The sequence below is a fragment of the Zea mays genome, chromosome 9 (genome assembly GCF_902167145.1).
Source record: "Zea mays cultivar B73 chromosome 9, Zm-B73-REFERENCE-NAM-5.0, whole genome shotgun sequence".
Classification (NCBI taxonomy): Eukaryota; Viridiplantae; Streptophyta; class Magnoliopsida; order Poales; family Poaceae; genus Zea; species Zea mays.
This window is the reverse complement of record NC_050104.1, coordinates 18,405,185-18,428,117: the sequence shown is the minus strand read 5'-3', so window position 1 is coordinate 18,428,117 and position 22,933 is coordinate 18,405,185. Positions and strand designations below refer to the sequence as shown.

Below are 22,933 nucleotides of genomic sequence, written 5' to 3'. Positions count from 1 at the left end.
TTGACTCCCATGCCATGTTTGTTTCCAGTTCTTCCTATATGCATGGTAGAAATATGTCTAGGAGAAATGTTGTTCATCATGTGCCTAAAAAGAACATTATTCATGCTCCTAGGAAAGTAGTGAATGAACCTTCTACAATTTATTGTGCTTTAAATGCTTCCTTTGCGATTTGTAGAAAGGATAAGAAAATAGTTGCTAGGAAGTTAGGGGCAAAATGCAAGGGAGACAAAACTTGCATTTGGGTCCCTAAGGATATTTGCACTAACCTTGTAGGACCCAACATGAGTTGGGTACCTAAAACCCAAGCCTAAATTTGCCTTGCAGGTTTATGCATCCGGGGGTTCAAGCTGGATTATCGACAGCGGATGCACAAACCATATGACGGGGGAGAAGAAGATGTTCACCTCCTACGTCAAGAATAAGGATTCCCAAGATTCAATTATATTCGGTGATGGGAATCAAGGCAAGGTAAAAGGGTTAGGTAAAATTGCAATCTCAAATGAGCACTCAATTTCTAATGTGTTTTTAGTTGAGTCTCTAGGATATAATTTACTATCTGTAAGTCAATTATGCAATATGGGATATAACTGTCTATTTACAAATGTAGATGTGTCTGTCTTTAGAAGAAGTGATGGTTCACTAGCTTTTAAGGGTGTATTAGACGACAAACTTTATTTAGTTGATTTTGCAAAAGAAGAGGCCGGTCTAGATGCATGCTTAATAGCTAAGACTAGCATGGGCTGGCTGTGGCATCGCCGCTTAGCACATGTGGGGATGAAGAACCTTCACAAGCTTCTAAAGGGAGAACACGTGATAGGTTTGACTAACGTGCAATTCGAAAAAGATAGACCTTGTGCAGCTTGTCAAGTAGGTAAACAAGTGGGAGGAGCACATCACAGCAAAAATGTGATGACCACCTCAAGACCTCTGGAGCTGCTGCATATGGACCTCTTCGGACCCGTCGCCTATCTGAGCATAGGAGGAAGTAAGTATGGTCTAGTTATTGTTGATGACTTTTCCCGCTTCACTTGGGTGTTCTTTTTTGCAGGATAAGTCTGAAACCCAAGGGACCCTCAAGCGCTTCCTCAGGAGAGCTCAAAATGAGTTTGAGCTCAAAGTGAAGAAGATAAGAAGCGACAACGGGTCCGAGTTCAAGAACCTTCAAGTGGAGGAGTACCTTGAAGAGGAAGGGATCAAGCATGAGTTCTCCGCTCCCTACACACCACAGCAAAATGGTGTGGTAGAGAGGAAGAACAGGACGCTCATCGATATGGCGAGGACGATGCTAGGAGAGTTCAAGACCCCCGAGTGCTTTTGGACGGAAGCCGTGAACACGGCTTGCCACGCCATCAACAGGGTCTACCTTCATCGCCTCCTCAAGAAGACGTCGTATGAGCTGCTAACCGGTAACAAACCCAATGTATCTTACTTTCGTGTATTTGGGAGCAAGTGCTACATTCTAGTGAAGAAAGGTAGAAATTCTAAGTTTGCTCCCAAAGCAGTAGAAGGGTTTTTATTAGGTTATGACTCAAATACAAAGGCGTATAGAGTTTTCAACAAATCATCGGGTTTGGTTGAAGTCTCTAGCGACGTTGTATTTGATGAGACTAATGGCTCTCCAAGAGAGCAAGTTGTTGATCTTGATGATGTAGATGAAGAAGATGTTCCAACGGCCGCTATGCGCACCATGGCGATTGGTGATGTGCGACCACAGGAACACTTGGAGCAAGATCAACCTTCTTCCTCAACTAAGGTGCATCCCCCAACTCAAGACGATGAACAGGTTCATCAACAGGAGGCGTGTGATCAAGGGGGAGCACAAGATGATCATGTGATGGAGGAAGAAGCGCAACCGGCACCTCCAACCCAAGTTCGAGCGATGATTCAAAGGGATCATCCCGTCGACCAAATTCTGGGTGACATTAGCAAGGGAGTAACTACTCGATCTCGACTTGTTAATTTTTGTGAGCATTACTCCTTTGTCTCTTCTATTGAGCCTTTCAGGGTAGAGGAGGCCTTGCTAGATCCGGACTGGGTGTTGGCCATGCAAGAGGAGCTCAACAACTTCAAGAGGAATGAAGTTTGGTCGCTGGTGCCTCGTCCTAAGCAAAATGTTGTGGGAACCAAGTGGGTGTTCCGCAACAAACAAGACGAGCACGGAGTGGTGACAAGGAACAAGGCTCGACTTGTGGCAAAAGGTTATGCCCAAGTCGCAGGTTTGGATTTCGAGGAGACTTTTGCTCCTGTGGCTAGGCTAGAATCAATTCGTATCTTGCTAGCATATGCCGCTCATCATTCTTTCAGGCTGTACCAAATGGATGTGAAGAGCGCTTTCCTCAACGGGCCAATCAAGGAGGAGGTGTACGTGGAGCAACCCCCTGGCTTCGAGGATGATCGGTACCCCGACCATGTGTGTAAGCTCTCTAAGGCGCTCTATGGACTTAAGCAAGCCCCAAGAGCATGGTATGAATGCCTTAGAGACTTTCTAATTGTTAATGCTTTCAAAGTTGGGAAAGCCGATCCAACTCTTTTTACAAAGACATGTGATGGTGATTTGTTTGTGTGCCAAATTTATGTCGATGACATAATATTTGGTTCTACTAACCAAAAGTCTTGTGAAGAGTTTAGCAGGGTGATGACGCAGAAATTCGAGATGTCGATGATGGGCGAGTTGAACTACTTCCTTGGGTTCCAAGTGAAGCAACTCAAGGAAGGCACCTTCATCTCCCAAACGAAGTACACGCAAGATCTGCTAAAGCGGTTTGGGATGAAGGACGCCAAGCCCGCAAAGACTCCGATGGGAACCGACGGACACACTGACCTCAACAAAGGAGGTAAGTCCGTTGATCAAAAAGCATACCGGTCAATGATAGGGTCATTACTTTACTTATGTGCTAGTAGACCGGATATTATGCTTAGCGTATGCATGTGTGCTAGATTTCAATCCGATCCTAAGGAGTGTCACTTAGTGGCGGTGAAGCGAATACTGAGATATTTAGTTGCTACGCCTTGCTTTGGGCTCTGGTATCCAAAGGGGTCTACCTTTGACTTGGTCGGATACTCAGATTCCGATTATGCTGGATGTAAGGTCGATAGGAAGAGTACATCGGGGACGTGCCAATTCTTAGGAAGGTCCCTGGTGTCATGGAACTCTAAGAAACAAACTTCCGTTGCCCTATCCACCGCTGAGGCCGAGTATGTTGCCGCAGGACAGTGTTGCGCGCAACTACTTTGGATGAGGCAAACCCTCAGGGACTTTGGCTACAATCTGAGCAAAGTCCCACTCCTATGTGATAATGAGAGTGCTATCCGCATGGCGGAAAATCCTGTTGAGCACAGCCGCACAAAGCACATAGACATCCGGCATCACTTTTTGAGAGACCACCAGCAAAAGGGAGATATCGAAGTGTTTCATGTTAGCACCGAGAACCAGCTAGCCGATATCTTTACCAAGCCTCTAGATGAGAAGACCTTTTGCAGGCTGCGTAGTGAGCTAAATGTCTTAGATTCGCGGAACTTGGATTGAATTGTAGCATACATGTGTTTATGCCTTTGATCATGTTCATTCTGCATTTTGTTGCTTATTGTGGTGCTCAAGTTGTACAAACACTCCCTGGACCTCACAAGTCCGTTGCAAAGTGATGCACATGTTTAGGGGGAGATGTGTTACAACTTGACCCTTTGAGACTAACCATATACTTGAGTTTGCTTGATTTAGTCTCGGAGAAGAATTGAAAGGGAAAGGTGGACTTGGACCATGAAAGACTTCCACTGCACTCCGATGAGAGGGTAACTTATTCCAAGTCCATCTCACGAACTCTTATTGCCTTTGTATTCTTATTGAAGATTTTGGTGAGGCAATGGGGTTAAGGGGCCAAAGTTGATTCCGTTTTGGTGCTTGATGCCAAAGGGGGAGAAGATAAAGCAATAAATGGATCAGCTACCACTTGAGAAATTTTGAAAATAGTAGAATAGAGCTTTTGGTTTGTCAAAACTCTTGTATTGTCTCTCTTATCAAAAGTGGGTTTCTTGTGGGGAGAAATGTTGATTATGGGAAAAAGGGGGAGTTTTTGAAATCTTTGATCAATCTCTTTTGGAATGACTCTCTCTATGCTTCAACATGTGTGTTTGACTTAGAGATAGAGATTTGAATTTGATTTGCAAAAACAAACCAAGTGGTGGCAAAGGATGATCCATATATGCCAAAATTGAATAAAACTCAAATTTATTCTATTTGAAGTGATTTTGCACTTGTTCTAGTTGCTTTATGTTGTGTTGGCATAAATCACCAAAAAGGGGGAGATTGAAAGGGAAATGTGCCTTTGGGCCATTTCTAAGTATTTTGGTGATTGAGTGCAAACACAAGTGCTTAAATGTTAATCTATGCCCATGGGTGCACAAGGTGCAAATCACAAGTAAAGGTATGTTTCTAAGCCTTAGTACATTGGTTTTGTGTACTAATATACTTATCTAAGTGTTAGAAACAGAAAGAAGAAAGAAGAGAAGAGTTGGCTGTGTACAGCCAAAGGCTGTTTCGGTCTAGGGCACCGGACTGTCCGGTGGTGCACCGGACAGTGTCCGGTGCGCCAGGCTGCCTCGGGCGAAGAAGCCGCTCTCGGGAATTTGCCGACGGCGTACGGCTAAAATTCACCGGACTGTCCGGTGTGCACCGGACTGTCCGGTGAGCCAACGGTCGGCCGGGCCAACGGTCGGCCGCGGAATCCGCGCGCGACACGTGGCCGAGCCAACGGTCGGAAGGGGGCACCGGACTGTCCGGTGTGCACCGGACATGTCCGGTGCGCCATCGGCTCCCAGATCTCCACGGTCTGCAACGGTCGACTGCGCTGTTTATGGAAATAAATCGGGCACCGGACAGTGTCAGGTGTGCACCGGACTGTCCGGTGCACCCGACGACAGAAGGCAAGGATGGCCTTCCAGATTTGTTCTCAACGGCTCCTAGCTTCCTTAGGGCTATAAAAGGGACCCCTAGGCGCATGGAGGAGGACACCAAGCATTCCTACAACATTCCTAAGCACCAAGACATCGATCTCGCGCATTCGTTTCATTGTGATAGCATATAGAGCTCTTGTGGAGTTGTGAACTCTTTGAGTAGTGTTGCGAGCTCTTGTTGCTGCTTGTGTGCGTGTTGCTCTGATCTTTTGAAGTCTTGTGTGCGTTGCTCATTCCCTCCCTTACTCCGTATTTCTTTGTGAATCTCAAGTGTAAGGGCGAGAGACTCCAAGTTGTGGAGATTCCTCGCAAACGGGATATTGAAAGGCAAAGCAAAACACCGTGGTATTCAAGTTGGTCTTTGGACCGCTTGAGAGGGGTTGATTGCAACCCTCGTCCATTGGGACGCCACAACGTGGAGTAGGCAAGCGTTGGTCTTGGCCGAACCACGGGATAAACCACTGTGTCCTCTCTGTGTTTGATCTCTTGTGGTATTGTGTTTTGTTGAGACTCCTCTCTAGCCACTTGGCAATAATTGTGCTAACACTTAACAAGTTTTTGTGGCTATAAGTTGAAGTTTTACAGGATCACCTATTCACCCCCCCTCTAGGTGCTCTCAACCGGCCGGAGTGGAGAGGTACCAACAGGGGGGCCTGACAAAATCGATGGCACAACTGGAGCGTGAAGCGGAGGAGGTGGAGCAGACTGAACCAGAGGTACTGAGACACCAGACTGCTGAAGCATAAGAGCCATGAAGGCCCTACTCTCAGCCCGATCCTGAAGTAGCTGCTGCTGAAGTGCATCCTGCCTGTCCTGCATGTTCTGAAACATCGAGAGCATCCTCTCGGATAACCGGGCCTGCTCGGCTGCCAGGTGAGCTTGCTGCTGAGAGAGAGTCTGGAGAATCAAAGCAAGAGCAGGGTCCATAGCCTGAGGAGTAGCAGGGGCAGCACTAGAACTCCCAGCCTCATGATCATGTGAGCGTGGAGGCATAGGAGGCGGAGGCGGAGGAGGAACCCCAAAATCATCATCATCATCATCATCATCATCAGCTGCTGTAATCTGAGTGTCGAACTGACGAAGAGCTGCATCCTCGGCCTGAGAGTCAAAAACAGGAGCAGAAGCTGGCACAGGAATCTCAGGCGCAGGACGGTAGGATCCAAAAACTAGGCGTGAGGCCTCAAGGGTGCCCTGAAACCGAGGAGGCTGAATCAGCTGCGCAAAGATGTGGCACAAGTAGTGAGCATAGGGCAACTGCCGACGAGCACGAATCCCATCCAAAACGGTGTCCTCGATCTCACAAATCAGGAAGTCCACAACGTCAAACTCAGAGTGAGAGACCAGGGCACCGAGGAGCCAGAGCTGTATATGTGTGGTAGCCTCCCTGTATCCCATCCTCGGCAGAAGAGTCCGTCTGATAAGCTCATATAAATACTTTGCTGCTATAGTAAAATCTGCCGGTGAACGACGCGACCCATCTGTGAAGGGCGGGCGGAACAAAGCCGTAACGTGAGCTGTACCCGGAGCCACACCACCGTGAGGGCGACGAGGAGGGTCAGAAGTGTCGTAGCAGAGGCTGTGAAGACGAGTCGTCGACTCGGGAAATCCAAAAAGCTGGCGGATCTGACTAGCAGTAATGGTGACATCCTCTCGCTCAAAACGGAACCTCATCCAGTGATGATCCGGGTCAATCCATACAGAGGCGTAGAAGACTCGTACCCACTCCTAAACATACCTGCCGCTGGTAGTCAGAAGGGTCTGAAGGCCAGGCAGATAGGTGAGGTGCGCCTCAGAGTCAGCACCGGCTGCAAGCAGAAAGGCTGGAAGATCCAAAAGCCAGTGCACTCGCAGAGCTATCTGAGCAGACATCTGAGCTCTGAAAAACGACTCCTGAATACGTGTGCTGAATAGGTCACCTGCTGCAGGGTCTCTCTGAGCTGGTAGCCAAGACTCCACGGGTACGTATCTGAACCTATGTACTCGTGCCGCTGTAGCACGCTGAAGGTCAAACAGTCGAGGGTCCGTAGCCAGGGGTCGAACCTCAGTCTCATCACGCTCCCGGAATCGAGGTGGAGGGATAGGAGGAGCTGAAGCGGGAGGAGGAGGAGCAGTGGAAGCTGGCGTAGTGGAGGTAGCGGGTATGGCTGTGGAGGTGGATGGAGCAATAGGAGTGACGGGAGCAGGCAGAGTGGGTGGTGGAGTGGAAGCGGAGGTGTGAGTGGAGGAGTGAGGCTGGGAGGCGAGACGACGAACACGGTAGGCGATCTGATCTGACGGAGTCTGCGACTGATCTCCAAGCTCGGCCTGCGCAGCAGCTGCTGCAGCCGCTGCCGCTGCACGGGCTGCTCTGTCCGTACGCCGCTTCTTGCGGCCTTCCTGCTGCTCCAAGTAAACGGTCTTGCCCTTGACCTGCCTGAAGGGACGACGAGGATCCTCATCATCGCCTCCCCCTGGCGTCGACACATTCTTCGTGCGCGGCATCCTGAACTGATGTCTGGAAAGCTCACACGAGAGGTGACGATCCAGGCAGGACAGGAGACGGCACACGGGCAATCAAGTTCACTGAAATGACAGAAGAGGTGAGCACGTATTAGTCACATAGTCATAAGTATATGAAATGTGAATAAATACATACACAGAGAAATATGGCACAGAAAACACGAGACGAGACGATCGATAGGTCAAACGGCGTGAAAACGACGTTTGAAAGATGAATAGTGCCATAGGAGGTTTGGAATTCGAATTGAGGCACGAAACGACATGGAATTGAGCCGACACTTCACGAATAGGTTTATATAGGTGAATATGAGTGAAGTGTGTGCTTGGTTTGAATTTAGGCGAAGAAAAAGAGATTTGGGCACCCGGCTCGGAAACGATCGCTGGAAACGGGGAATTTGGTGAACTTTAAGCCTGGAATCTCGGATTGGCGTGAAATTTGGCAAGTATGTTACTGGAAGTGTTGTAAAGGTGCCTGAAAAATTTGGGTTCAATTGGAGCATTTTTGGCTGGTTTGGGCATTTCACCGAACACTTGGAGGGCGAGGAATTAGGGTTTCGGAGAAATGGCCATTTGAGGTGGGAAAACCCTCCCGAAGGAGCTAGAAACCTGCAGGGATACACAATGGGGACAATTGAACACATTCCACCTTTTGGATTCATTGGATTTGACAGGAATTTGAAAAATAGACAAAGGGGTGGAATGGAGGTGCTTTACTGCCTCAGACAGAGAACTGAGAGGGAGAGAAGACAGGGGAGGAAGGGAGGTTGCTCACCGAGAAGCACTGGACGGGGTCGCCGGAGCTCGGCCGGAGACAGGGCACGCCGGTGAGGGAGATCGCCGGCGACGGGGAGGAATCGCCAGAGACAGAGAGAGAGGGCGCTGGCAGGGAGAAAAAAAGAGCCTCTGGCTCGGTCTCGGGCTGGAGGCCTTTTTTTAAAACGCGATATGGGCACACCGGACAGTCTACAGTGCCTGTCCGGTGCACACCAGACAGCGCACAGAAAAATGGAGTTTGAGCGCGCGGCTGCCGGTGCACCGGACATTGCACAGTGCAGTGTCCGGTGCACACTGGACTGTCCGGTGAGCCCAGACAGAAGGGAGTTTGGAAAATTTTGAATTTTTCTATCTAACTCCCAACCAAACCAAATCCCAACTTATAATCACACAAAATAACACTTGTTGGGACAGGTATTGGCACCCTCATACATTTTTCAAAAATATTTTGCCATAGGCTAGATAATTTTTAAAGAAAATAGGCAAATGGTGAAATTTGCATTTTGGCTTGCACTAGGGGTTTTCATGAGTGATTTGAGTTTTGAATACTCCCCCTTAGTGCAGTACCTCATGCATATTTCAAGAACCAACAATTGCATAACAAGTAAGAATTTAAGTGCTAAAAGCTTAAAACTAAGACTTGTCAAGTTTGATCCGAGTTAAGCTTTTTCACTCGCTTTGTTGGCGGTTATCTCAACTAGGTTAGACAAGCCCTAGATGCAAGACAAGGAATTTAAACATGCAATGCAAGCTTGATAACACCATTTGACATTTTACATAAAATTTCTGAGATCAAGAATATTTAGTTCATTCCTCAACATGCAAAAGCGGGTCTTATCAAGTGGCTTAGTGAAAATATCCGCTAATTGATCTTCCGACCTCACTCCTTCTAAAATGATATCTCCTTTAGCAACATGATCTCTAAGGAAGTGATGACGGATATCAATGTGCTTGGTGCGAGAGTGTTGTACAGGGTTATTAGCAATTTTAACAGCACTCTCATTATCACACAACAAAGGTACCTTTTCTAGAACTACGCCATAGTCTAGAAGAGTTTGTTTCATATATAAAATTTGTGTGCAACAAGCACCTGCGGCAATGTATTCCGCTTCGGCAGTTGACAAGGCAACACTATTTTGCTTTTTGGATGTCCATGAAACTAGTGATCTACCAAGCAGATGGCATCCCCCAGAAGTACTTTTCCTATCAATTTTGCAACCGGCATAATCCGAATCGGAATAGCCAATTAAATCAAAAGTAGCTCCTTTGGGATACCACAGACCAACGCTTGTGGTGTGCCTGAGATACCTAAGAATTCTCTTAACAGCGCGAAGATGAGCTTTCTTAGGATTAGATTGAAATCTAGCACACATGCAGACACTAAACATAATATCGGGCCTAGATGCGGTAAGGTACAATAAACTACCAATCATAGAACGGTAGAGAGTTTGATTAACCAGGTTACCTCCCTCATCTAAGTCGAGATGTCCATTTGTAGGCATGGGGGTCTTGATTGGTTTGCACTTCTCCATGTTGAACCTTTTCAACAAGTCTTTGGTATACTTCTCTTGTGAGAGGAAGTTACCATCTTTCATTTGCTTGACTTGAAAGCCGAGGAAGTATGTTAGCTCACCAATCATTGACATCTCGAACTCCTTTGACATCAACTCACCAAATTCCTTGCAATGATAGTCATTTGTCGAGCCAAAGATTATATCATCAACATATACTTGACAAATGAAAATATCACCGTTATATTTCTTTGTGAAGAGAGTTGTGTCGACGGTCCCGATCTTGAAGCCCTTTTCGATGAGGAAGTCGCGAAGGCGCTCATACCAAGCCCTTGGAGCCTGCTTTAGCCCATATAGCGCCTTGGACAACCTGTAAGCATGGTTAGAATATCTAGGGTCTTCAAATCCAGGCGGTTGCTCAACATATACAAGTTCATTTATGAAGCCATTTAAAAATGCACTTTTTACATCCATTTGATAAAGTTTTATATCATAGCATGATGCATGTGCAAGTAGGATACGGATGGCTTCCAGTCGAGCAACCGGTGCAAAGGTCTCTCCAAAATCTAAGCCTTCAACTTGAGAGAATCCCTTTGCGACAAGTCTTGCCTTGTTCCTTACAATCACACCTTGATCATCTTGTTTGTTTCTGAACACCCACTTTGTTCCAATGATTCTTGCATCTTGTGGGGGCTTCTCTAGGGTCCAAACTTCGTTACGGGTGAAGTTGTTAAGTTCTTCATGCATGGCATTCACCCAGTCCGGATCCTGTAGCGCCTCATCTATACAAGTAGGCTCAACACAAGAAACAAAAGAGTGATGTTCAATAAAAGAAGCATGTCTATGTGATCGAGTAATAACCCCTTGTGAAGGACTCCCGATGATTTGGTTTTGAGGATGAGCTTGAAGTAGTGATGAGTTTCTCCTGTCAACCATTTGGGAAGAAGATCCTGGAGCATCAACATCTTCGGCTTGTACCCTTGCTTGTTCATGAGAGACAAATGTATCTTCATTTGCATGCCTCTCATATTTTTCATCATCTTGTGGTACATTTGATGAAGAAGGCCTGTCAATGATTTGCACCTCTTCTTCATCTTCTTTTGGTTTGATAGCTCCAATAGGCATGTTCTTCATTGCTTCCCTAAGTGGCTCATCACCTACATCATCAAGATTTTCAAGTGCTCCTTGGGAGCCATTAGTCTCATCAAATTCCACATCATATGTTTCTTCTACCACGCCAGTGGCATGGTTGAATACTCGATATGCTTTGGACTTTAATGAATAACCCAAAAGAAAACCAATATCACAATGTCTTTGAAACTTCCCTAGGTGATGGCGTTTCTTGTAGATGTAGCATTTGCACCCAAACACCTGGAAGAAAGAGACGTCTGGCTTTTTCCCATTTAGCAGTTCATAAGAAGTCTTCGTAAGTAGCCGGTGAGGAAATAGCCTGTTTGATGCATAACAAGCAGTGTTGACAGCTTCGGCCCAAAACCTCTCCGGTGTGTTATACTCATCAATCATGGTTCTTGCAAGAGTGATCAAGGTCCTGTTCTTTCTTTCAACAACTCCATTTTGTTGAGGTGTGTATGTTGCAGATACTTCATGCTTGATCCCAATTTCATCACAGTACTCATGAATGTTGGTGTTGTCAAATTCTTTGCCATTGTCACTTCTAATCTTCTTGATCTTGCAATCAAATTCATTTTGTGCTTTCTTGGCAAACTTCTTAAATATAGATGCAACTTCAGATTTGTCATGGAGAAAGAACATCCAAGTGTATCTTGAGAAGTCATCAACAATCACTAGACAGTAGAGGTTGCCACCGGCACTTACATAATTTGTAGGTCCAAATAAATCCATATGAAGTAGTTCCAGTGGCCTTGATGTTGACATGAAAGCTTTAGTAGGATGTGTATTAGCAACTTGCTTTCCAGCTTGACATGCACTGCATGGCTTGTCTTTTTCAAACACCACATCTTTTAATCCTCTAACCATATCTTTCTTTAATACCTTCTTGAGTGTGCTCATCCCAACATGTGCAAGCCTCCTATGCCAGAGCCATCCAAGTGAAGATTTGGTGAAGAGGCAAGTTCTTAAGTCTGCATCTTCTGAAGTGAAATCCACTAAGTAGAGGTTGTTGTACCTAAAACCTTTGAACACCATTGATTCATCATCCATCTTTGTTACAATAACCTCTGTTGGAGTGAATAAGCATTGAAGTCCAAGATCACAGAGTTGACCCACTGATAATAAATTGAAGCTTAAGGGTGCAACTAAGAGAACATTTGATATTGATAAATCATTTGAGATTGCCACCTTGCCAAGTCCTTGCACTTTTCCTTTTGAATTGTCTCCAAATGTGATTTTATCTTGACCATCAACATTCTCATCCAGTGAGGTGAACATCCGTGGGTTGCCTGTCATATGTTGTGTGCATCCACTGTCAATAACCCAATGACTCCCACCGGTCTTGTAGTTCACCTACATCCACAGACAATTCAAGCTTGAGTTTTGAGGGCCCTATATTGCATAGGACCAGTGACTTTCTCAATTAAGGACTTTGCCACCCAGATTTGTCTAGGTCTACTCTTGTTTGGTAGACCTAGGAATGTAACCTTAACCTTTCCATTTGCAACCTTTCTTAGAACATAGTGAGCATTGAAAGCAAATGGTCTTGAGTGCTTAGGCAAGGGAGTTGGTGGTTTGGCTTTGCAGTTGTGGGCAAAATGACCTTCATTTCCACACTCAAAGCATTTGATAGGCTTGTGAGTCTGCTTTGGCTTGTATTGAGTGGTAGCTTTCTTTTGCACAAAAGCATTGTATCCAATACCACTCTTGTTGTTTTTCATAACAGTGTTCATAAGCAGCTCATTTTGGAGGTATTGACCCTTGTTGAACTTTTGCACACTTGTTGCAAAATGTTCATTTTCACTTTTTAGTTTCTTGACCTCATTTTTAAGCCTTTGATTATCCACTGCCAACTCATTGTTGAAATCATTGTTCTCAATAGCAACCTTTCCTCTAGTAGTTGCATCAGTCAAATAATTCTTCAATTTTTGGTTGTCTAAAGTCAGGACTTCAACTTTTTCAGTCAACTCAGCATGTAGACTAGTTTGCTCTTCTTGACTCAAATCATCACATGAGGTTGCTACATCAAACTTAACAACAGGGTTAATAGCCTCATGTGTTTTGCAAGATAACAGTTCATTTTCAACAAGAAGATTGTCATGATCAAATTTAATTTGAGTATAGTCTTCCTTGATCTTTACTAGTCTATTTTGCAACTCCCTATTAGCTTCATTTAATTTGTCATATTTTTCCTTAGCTTCTTTTAGGGAGTTTGTGAGCTCATTTATAGTTGATGACATAGTTTTATTCTCTTCTTTTATTTCATCACTAGCCTTTATAACTATGTCATATTTGGCATTTAAAGATTCATTTTCATTTTTCAACCTATCACATTTAGCTTTTGACTTTCTAATGATATGAGTATATTCTTTAAGCAAGTCAGCTAACTCATCATATGAAGGTGAAGCAAATTCCTCATCACTATCACTATCACTATCATCAGCAATATTAATATCATTTTGTACCTTCCGTTCACCCCTAGCCATGAGGCATAGGTGAGAAGTTGATGATGGCGATGGTGGTGGTGAAGAGAAGTCCCCGGCGATGGCGGCAACTTTTTCATCATTCTCTTCTTCACTTGAAGAAGACCCACTTGATGATTCGATGTCGGTGAGCCAGTCACCAACAATATATGCCTTTCCATTCTTCTTCTTGTGGAACCTCTTTTGCTTCCCATCCTTCCTCTTGAAGAATTTCTTTTCCTTCTTTTCATCATCGCTGTCATCTTCTTTCTTGCCCTTGAACTTATTCTTCTTGGGCTTGTTGCATTGATGAGCAAGATGACCGAGTTCACCACAGTTGTAGCAGTCCATCTCAGAAATGGGCTTCCTTTTGTTGGAAAAGAATTTCTTCTTCCTTGAATCAAATTTGATGCCTTCTCTATTTAGCTTCTTCAACATCTTGGTGGTCTTCCTTACCATCAAGGCAATGTTTGCATCAAGGTCATCATCACTTGAGGATTCTTCCTCAACTTGTATTTTTGCTTTTCCTTTTCTTTCATGATTTGCTTTGAGAGCCAAATCCTTTCTTTTGGAAGATGATTCTTCTTTGTCGTTGATGTGCATGTACATTTCATGGGCATTGATCTTTCCCAAAATTTGTGTAGGTGTGGTAACTGAAAGATCCATTTGATGTAGCACAGTGACAATGTGTCCATATTTGTCTATTGGGAGGACACTGAGAATCTTCCTCACAACATCCGGTTGTGAGATTTGAGTAAGCCCCAATCCATTAACTTTTTCTACAAGAATATTGAGACGTGAGTACATAGCATTTGCATTTTCATTAGTAAGCAATTCAAAAGAATTTAACTTTCGCATGGCTATGTGATATCTCTCCTCACGCTCACTTCTAGTTCCTTCGTGTAGAGCACAAATGTCTATCCACAAATCATGAGCATTTTTATGATTTCTTACTCTATTGAACACATCTTTGCAAAGGCCTCTAAAAAGGGTGTTTTTGGCCTTAGCATTCCATTTCTCATAATTGAACTCATCACCTACAAGATTTGTGCGATCTCTAGGTTCGGGGAATCCTTGTGTGGCGCCTTTATAGACGCCAATGTCTATAGCCTCTAAGTATGCTTCCATACGAATTTTCCAATAAGGAAAATCGTCACCATCAAAAACGGGAGGAGGTCCATCCCCACCGGACATCGTAACTCTAGCGGTTAAGCTAATCTATGAGCAACAAGGCTCTGATACCAATTGAAAGGATCACGATGCCCAAGAAGGGGGGGTGAATTGGGCTTTTCTAAAAATCAACACTAATTAAAACCTAAGCAAGAGCTAAGCAAGAGCCCAACTTCACCCCAACAACTAGCACTAAGAATATAATACTAGAAGTGCAACAAAGCTAAGACAATACTTCAAATACTTGCTAAACAAATACACAATGTAAAGTGCTTGAATTAAGTGCGGAATGTAAAGCAAGGTTTAGAAGACTCCTCCAATTTTTCCCGAGGTATCGAAGAGTCGGCACTCTCCACTAGTCCTCGTTGGAGCACCCGCGCAAGGGTATCGCTCCCCCTTGGTCCTCGCAAGAACCAAGTGCTCACTACGAGATGATCCTTTGCCACTCCGGCGCGGTGGATCCCTCGAGACCACTTACAAACTTGAGTCGGGTCACCAACAATATCTTCACGGTGATCACCGAGCTCCCAACGCCACCAAGCCGTCTAGGTGATGCCGATCACCAAGAGTAACAAGCCGTAGACTTCCGCTTGACCAAGAGAAGCCTAATGCAAGTGGTGTGTGCTCTAGGTGGCTCTCACTAGCGCTAATGAGGAACAAACGCGGATTATGATTCTCTAATCTCCTCACTAGGCTTTTGGTGCTTGCAATGCTCTAGCAATGTGCTGGAATAAATGTGGAGTGCAAGACATTGAATATGGTGGGTGGAAGGGGTATAAATAGCCCTCACCCACCAACTAGCCGTTATAGGCATCTCACTGCGCAATGGCGCACCGGACAGTCCGGTGCGCCACCGGTGCGCCAACGGTCGTTTCCAACGGCTAGTTCTGACAGCTAGCCGTTGGACTCATGGCACACCGGACAGTCCGGTGCGATGTCCGGTGCGCCACTAAAATTCAACTCTGAAACCTGCGCTCTCGGGTTTCTGCGGAGGGAAAGCCTCTGCCCCGGACCAGCCTGGCCCCACCTGGCAGAGGGTGCACCGGACAGTCCGGTGCACACCGGACAGTCCGGTGCCCCAGGGCCAGAAACACTAACTCTTGTTTTTTCAACTGATATTCAAATCGGTTTTCGTTCTAACTTATGAGTGAGTTCTAGAGTGACACCTAGCATCGTATGTGAGTGTGATTGTGCACCAACACTACATTAGAACTCTCTTGGTCAAACTACTCATCGACAACCCCTCTTTATAGTACGGCTAAAAGAGAATAAAAGACCTAACTAAACCGCGAGTGTCCACATCTCCTTGACACTCGGACTCTGTAGACCTTCACCTTTTGTTTCGTCGTTTTAGCCGTCGCTTCGAGTTCTTATCTCCGGGATTGTTTTCACGTTGTAGTACTTCTACCTGTCATGCGACCTAACTTACCATTTGTCTCTGCAAAACACACGTTAGTCACATATAATATTACATTTTCATTAATCACTAAAACCAACCAGGGGCCTAGATGCTTTCAGGATCCATCATTACCCTACCCCTAGCTAGTTGCCCCTTGCTACGAAGGAACAAGACAAAAGTCACATCAAACTACTCCGATAGCAGGTAATGATGGTTCCCCGCGTGCGCCCATGACGTCGATGGCTCTCAGCTTCTTACGGAAGCAAGGGAACGTCAGCAGGACCCCGGGCCGCACTGTCAGCCACACTTCTACGGGGCTCAAGCGCTTCTCCGACGACCACGTTAGCACGTGTACAAGGCTCAAGGCACTTCTCCGCCAGCCACGTTAGCACATAGCTACAGCCCCGTTGTACAGTTGGGCATCTCCTTGTATCTATAAAAGGGGATGACCAGGGCCTTCCTAAGGCACGGACACACGGACGCACATGCACACATGCACGCACGCACACAAACGAAAACGGGGCACACACACAGGGAGAGGACGAGCAGAGGCAGGCAGAGCAGGAGAGACTGGAGGCAAACTCAGGCGCCTCACCTCAAGACCGAATTCTCTCTCTCTCCCTCTCTCGCTCTCGCCCTCTTGCGACGCTTGTAACCCCTACTACGAGCACCCCGGTGCAAGATAATATAAGCCTCATTCCCTCTCGCTTGTGTTCCATCTTGCATCAACCCATCTGGGCAGGGGCACACAGCGATAAATTCACTAGTCGGTTGACGGTCCTCGTGGGTTCGAAACGCCGAAAAGCGACCATCCTTATGGGTCGCTATAAGTTTTTAGCGACCAACCGTAGGTCGCTGAAGGCCGTTTTAGCAACTAACCGTAGGTCGCTGTAAGTGAACCGTCGTGTAGTGATATAATCTGAACACATAATCTAGATGTTTGTTTACCTGCTGAATTATTTGTGTTGGATTATATAATATGGAGATATTATAATCCGAAACAAACATGGCATAAGATGCCACCCCAAATAACAGGGACATCCAAAAATAGCATGTCGGTAAGTGTTCGAAGATTGACAAAAGGATCACCGTAGAGCTAATATGCCTCATCTCTACTAAAAGTTCGCAACAACTGATGCCAAACTCATGAAACATAGATGTTTGGTTTCTAGGGACTAACATTAAGTTCCTCCATTTTATTCTATTTTATTGCCTCCATTTTATTCTATTTTAGTTTATAAATTTTGGAAACTAAAATCGAGTTTTAGTTTTGGTATTTAGAAATTTAGAGACTAAACGGATGTTTAGGGACTAATTTTTAGTCACTCTATTTTAATTCATTTTAATCCGTAAATTATCAAATACGTAATAAAAATAGAACATTTTATCCGATTTTCTAATTTAAATTTGTCAGAAATTTTATATTTTTTATTACAACTAAAATATAACGAATTTGATCTTGAAATTTTGTATACAATAGAAGTAGGATGGGAAAATATGTATGAATTTTTTTAGAATTTTTTTGTGAACTTTGTTAGTTCATATGCATTATATGTACCCTATCAGCTCGTGTACATCTCAATGCATTGCATTACCTTTTCTCGATGATGGAAAAAATGATCTCTAGTTCAAAAAGGAAAAAAACGTTCAGGCGGCCAGCCTGAGACAGAGCTGTCAAACTAACCTCCTCTTGCTCGCATATAGCAGTGACAGAGAAGAGATCAATTGTGATTCTCTTTATTTAATGTAAGAACACACATACTGCATCCCCAAAAGTCATTGCCTTTTGAGATAAATGTTACATTAGCAAACAAACGATAACATCGATAGGCATAGCGCAGCACACACACACACCGTCTCGTTGAGCTTAGTTTATTTAATTCCATGCATGCATCCTTATCCAAGCATACTAGCTTGTTTAGATCACATCACCGGGTAGTAGGGCTCTATGGCGATGGCGCACATGCCCTCCCGAGCCCTGACACGCCTCGCCATCCGCACGTAGCCATTCTCTCCCCATCTCTGACCCCACGAGTTCTTGACGATCCAGTACTTGCGGCCGCCGCCGCTGTCGCTGCCGGTTGATCCATACCCGACCACCGTGACGGCGTGGTTGACGGTGGTGGTGTTGCAGGGGCCCGAGAAGACCCCGCGCTTGTAGAACTGGAAGGCCCTGCTCGCGTCGATGACCACGGCGACCGGGCGTCCCGCCACGGCGCGCTCCAGCTCGGCCTCGTTTTTGCGCTGCACCGCCTGGTAGCCACGGATCCTAGCCGCTTGGTGACCAAGCTTGCCGCTCATGCATTGTCTCTGGCTGCCCACGTACGGGTAGTCCGACTCGGTGGTCAGGCCGCCGTTGCGGGTGACCCACTCCATGGCGGATCTAGGGTAACCGCCATGGCAGCCGTGGTCGTTCCCCCCACGGTCGCAGTCCACGATCTGTTGCTCCGACAGGGACACCAGACGACCTGTCTTTATCTGGTGCACACCTTCGATGGACGCCACCGTTGCAAACGCCCAGCAAGAGCCTGCACGCATGCAAGGATGATGAGCAAATCTTTTACATATGCATGGGTCATAAATAGATGCATGACATTCCCTTCGTTTTTATCATTTCTAAGACAGAAACACACATCAAAACCCAAACTTTACCGCATTGTTGCTGGTTCTTGACCGGCGTCACTGCTCCCTTGGTCCTCCAGTCCACACTGTTGGGAGCCTCGCCGGTGTTGTCGCCGTTGGACATGCCTGCTGTGCTCATGGTGCCGACGGTCGGTGGCATGGCCTCAGCTGCAGGGGGCTGCTCGTCGAGCTTCATAAGATATGTGTCCTTGAACTCCTCCTCGGTGAGGTCGGTGAATTGGTTCTCACCGAGCTCATACGAGCTCCCGGTCGACAGCTGGTTCATGGTCTTGATGAACCGGACGTTCTCGCTGTAGACCATGAAGCGTTGCTGGAATTCCTCTGGGTCGCATAGCACTACTAGAGATATGCTTATTTAAGACGCACATTTTAAGATGGATATCAGTGCATTTTATAGAAGCGTCTTTTATCATATAGTGATGAGTAAGATAAGACGGTTTGGTTGAGATATGTCTTTAATAAAGAAGTATTTTGAGACAGTTATATCGTAAGAAATGTCTTATATTGATTTAAGACATATTGTTATTGAAAACCATCTTAAATAAATATACCTTTTGAGTCATTAAGAATGTAAGAATTGTCTTAGATTCTGGTTAATATATTATACACTTTTATATATGAAACCATCTCAAATAAAGATATTATTAGAGTCGTCTAGACTATAAGAACTGTCTTAGATGTTAGTGAGTATACTAGACACTTCTAAATATAAAACCATCTTTATATGATTTTTTTGATAAAACATACTATGAAAAAATGTAGTAAATAATGAATTGGGCTAGTATACTTTCTTAAAACTTGTAACACTATAAAAATCATTAGATAAAAATAATGCATTTAGTTATTAAAGGTAATTATGGTAATAAATTTTCTTTTAAGTGTTTATCATTTATTTGCATTTGGAATGATTTTTGATTTTTCATAAGTGATTCTGGATATTGAATATCATTTCTTCTTAAATGAAAAACTAAATAATATATATAATAATATTAGTCCAAAAATAACTATTTTATTTATAAATAATTTTGGGTTAATTGTTATGAATTTTATGGTTATTTAAAATTATATTTTGAAATTATAAAGGAATTAGAAAAGAAATAAAAAAGAAAAAAACCTAAACCCTAAAGCCCATTAGGCCCATGTCACAGCCGCCGCTCCCTGGCTGCTGACCTAGCCGCCTCTCCTAGCAGTCGTCGCCCCCTGGTGTTCCCTAAGCCGCCACCTTTCTCTTTCTCTCTCTCCTGCTCTATGCTCCACGCCCAGGACGCCGCGTACCCAGCCTGCGCCCTGCCCCTTCTCCAGCCGAGTGACGCCGGCCATGCCCAGCCCCCTGCTGCGCCCTGCCAGCCACGCGACCCCGCGCGCCCAGGCGACCCGACTCTAGCTAGGGATGAAAGTAGGATGGAAAAATCCCGATCTGACCGTTATCGTATAACCGATTTTGTTAGTTTTGTCCCAATCGTTTTCGAACCCGTTTAAAAAACAAAAACGGAATGAAAACGGGATATAAAACCGGTAAACGGAAACGAAAATAATAGAGTTGCTTTACCGACCGTTTAACCGAGATCCCGTTTCGTATACCGTATTTTGTAATTCGAGAATAAAAAATACGACCTGCTCCTATGCTCCAGAGCCCAGCCCATCTAAGCATTGGCCGTGGCTCGTACAGGCTACAGAAAATGAAAACCTAGCACCGCCGCCGCTCTAAGTCGCTCACTAGTCACTCTTCTCCACGCGACCCTGCAACCGGCCACTCGACGTCGCCGTTCTAAGCCTTGACCGCTGAGCCCGCGCCCCGCGACCACTCGACGTCGCCGTTCAAAAGGTCTGTACTCATGCCGTCCAAAAGTGCTAATGTTCTATCACACGCAGAGCTCCACGCAGCAGTCCAGCAGAGCTCCATGCAGTAGAGCTACGCAGATTCTCCAGCAGTCAGCAGAGCTCCACGCAGCAGACGGCTCCACGCGGACGGCTGCTTGCCTGCTCCTGTGCAGATAGGACGGTTGCTTGCCTGCTTCCTCGGGGCTTACTAATGCATTAATAAGTAACTTGTTTACTAATGTGAGCAGCTTACTAATGCTTGCTAATCTTATTTACTATTCGGAAGCATCACGTTGATATTATAAGGAGGATTAATTTCATATACAATACTATATATAATGAGATGAATCATAAACCTGATATATAACTGCTAGCATATATGAGATGAATCATAAACCTGATATATAATGATATACATTAATTCTTGTTCTGAACAGAGGGAGTATCATTCTTATGGCATCTTATGTCTTTCGTCTAACTGGTTTATCTATCATTTTCCCAGCGAATGATCGACAAAGGTGGCATCTGAGGCAGCAGATATAGGAAGATCAGGCTTGTTTCCAGCTTCTGGTTTATCAAACCCTTTTGGGTTCAAGATTCAGGAAAAGCAAGGGAGAATGCACAGATTTAACTGTGGTATGCATCCTCACCTCAATCCCTGCGTACTGGAGTTTTTTCATCATTTTTTTCTTGGCTTAGCGATTTAAATTGCTCTCTGAACTTTATGTGTTGGGAATGTCAGAAACGAGCAGCTTGACAGACCTGATAACTAGCATTCTTCAGAGTTCAGAGGGTCGGCGATGACATTGACAGAAAACACATGCCACAAATTTTGGTACTGGACTACTGGCTGAACCTAGTGCCTTTCTCAATATCTGTAACAATTCACACAGCCATTTCGAATTCCTACGTTTAATTTGTTCTTTGTCCTTTCCCGGTGCCACTCTACAGTATGAAGACGAGGACCATGATAAGGTCATATTGTCGTCGGACAGTGACCTTATAGCTGCCGTAGACCACGCAAGACAGATCGGTTGGAAGGTAGCATCGTTTCCCAAGCAAAGGTGCGCCCTTGTTTCCTGCCCAAAGATGCTCATCGACGCTCCTCTTTGTAGAGCCTAAGGCTGCACTTGGACTACGCCCACCGGAAGAGAGGGGACGGTTCCTCAGACTTCGAGTACGCTGGCAAGGATGCATGGGCTTCTGCATACTGTAAGCATAAGATGAATTAATGTCATATGGAGAACTAGCTAGCATATGCTTCCTTAATGATGTTTTCTTTTTCCATGCATCTTGATATTATCAAACCCTTTTCTTGCAGGAAAGACGGATATAGAGTGATAAAAGGCATTAATGTAAGTACTACATAAATGTACTACTTGTATTTTTTAATAATCAATGCTTCAAAAGTCTATATAGATGCTGACTTGTGTCAGGGTTTTCCCATTATTGTAAGTTTGTTACAAGCAAGTGCTTTCCCTCACACAACTTCACCTTTTCTTTGCATGTTTATTATTTTTGTTTGCTGGTTTTGACTTACAGCGAATTGTGTACGCAACTACTGTGGCATATCAGTGACCTTCCGAGAAGATACAATGGCGTTCTTAGTAGTAACGCTGCTTGATTTCTATAGTTGGAGTCATCAAACAGCTAACATTTGCACTTGAACTGTTTGGTGAAATGCTTGGGAGAAAGAGGCCAGCAAGAATGAAGTCATGGAACATCGGCAGGAGGGGTGCAGCAGCAGCGGCAACCGATGTATCCCTTGCACTGTATTCCACACTTGCACAGATTGTTTGGCTAATTACAAGATTATCTTAGTGTTTTGGTTTAGATTTAGAGTACACTTATGTATGAAATATTGATTGATACTCATCTATATTATATTAATTATATTATTATTAAATATATATATCTGTGTATTTCTCTTTCAAATTATTATAATGTGGAATCTCAAAAATGAATATAAATTGAAGAATATATAGTAATTTAAGTCAATTTGTTTAAATCTTATTAAGACGCTTCCAAAAATGTCCAATATCGGTCTTCTAAATAAGACGATTTCCAAAATGTCTAGTATATGTCACCTAAATAAGACGGTTTTCATATCACAAGTTTTTATTATTATAGAATATTTTAGACAGTTTACTAAATAACTTGTGACTTAAAATGTTCGTATACTCGACGGTTGTTTAGAAAAAGTGCCTTACATAAAACATAATTCAAGACAGGTTATTGGACAAAATGAATTAAACAAATACCTTTTTTAGACGGTTATAAACTAAAAACGCCTTATATAATATCATTTTAAGACGGTTTGCAATCGTCTTAAATGTGGGACATCATTTGCGACTCCATCAAATTTGGACACTTGAGAAACGTCTTAATAAGTGAAAATTAACCGTCTCATATAACATGATCTGTAGTAGTGTAGGTGCGGTTGTATTCAGCCTGCCAGGCTTTGAACCGCTCCAGCAAGGGTATGGCTATGGTATCATCACTAAACGCCGTGCCTGCAAGGAGAAGGCTGCAGGCGAACAGCATGACAAGAGCTAGCGAAGCTGAGGCGGTAG

The 22,933-nt window shown here is 44.6% G+C and overlaps 1 protein-coding gene and 1 pseudogene across 1 annotated transcript; one reads left to right on the top strand and one right to left on the bottom strand.

The window, feature by feature from the left end:
- Positions 1-17,737: 17,737 nt before the first annotated feature.
- On the bottom strand, positions 17,738-19,859 carry LOC103638024 (ervatamin-B). The gene is made up of 3 exons (XM_020544529.1): positions 19,762-19,859; positions 18,549-18,889; positions 17,738-18,424 (listed from the first exon to the last, which is right to left on the bottom strand). The coding sequence occupies exons 1-3, from the start codon at positions 19,857-19,859 to the stop codon at positions 17,820-17,822; spliced, it is 1,044 nt and encodes a 347-aa protein (XP_020400118.1). The 3' UTR covers positions 17,738-17,819.
- LOC103638023 (CBS domain-containing protein CBSCBSPB5-like) lies at positions 19,858-21,592 on the top strand (annotated as a pseudogene).
- The last annotated feature ends 1,341 nt before the right edge of the window (positions 21,593-22,933 follow it).

What these genes read in the sequence shown, in the direction of transcription:
- LOC103638024 (XM_020544529.1), bottom strand. Translation starts at nt 19,859, where the DNA reads ATGGCCGGCGTCACTCGGCTGGAGAAGGGGCAGGGCGCAGGCTGGGTA. An exon ending in GGAGAGAGAGAAAGAGAAAG is followed by an intron (nt 18,890 to 19,761) that starts GTGGCGGCTTAG and finishes GTCTTAAATAAG; the next exon opens with CATATCTCTAGTAGTGCTAT. An exon ending in CAAGAACCAGCAACAATGCG is followed by an intron (nt 18,425 to 18,548) that starts GTAAAGTTTGGG and finishes GCATGCGTGCAG; the next exon opens with GCTCTTGCTGGGCGTTTGCA.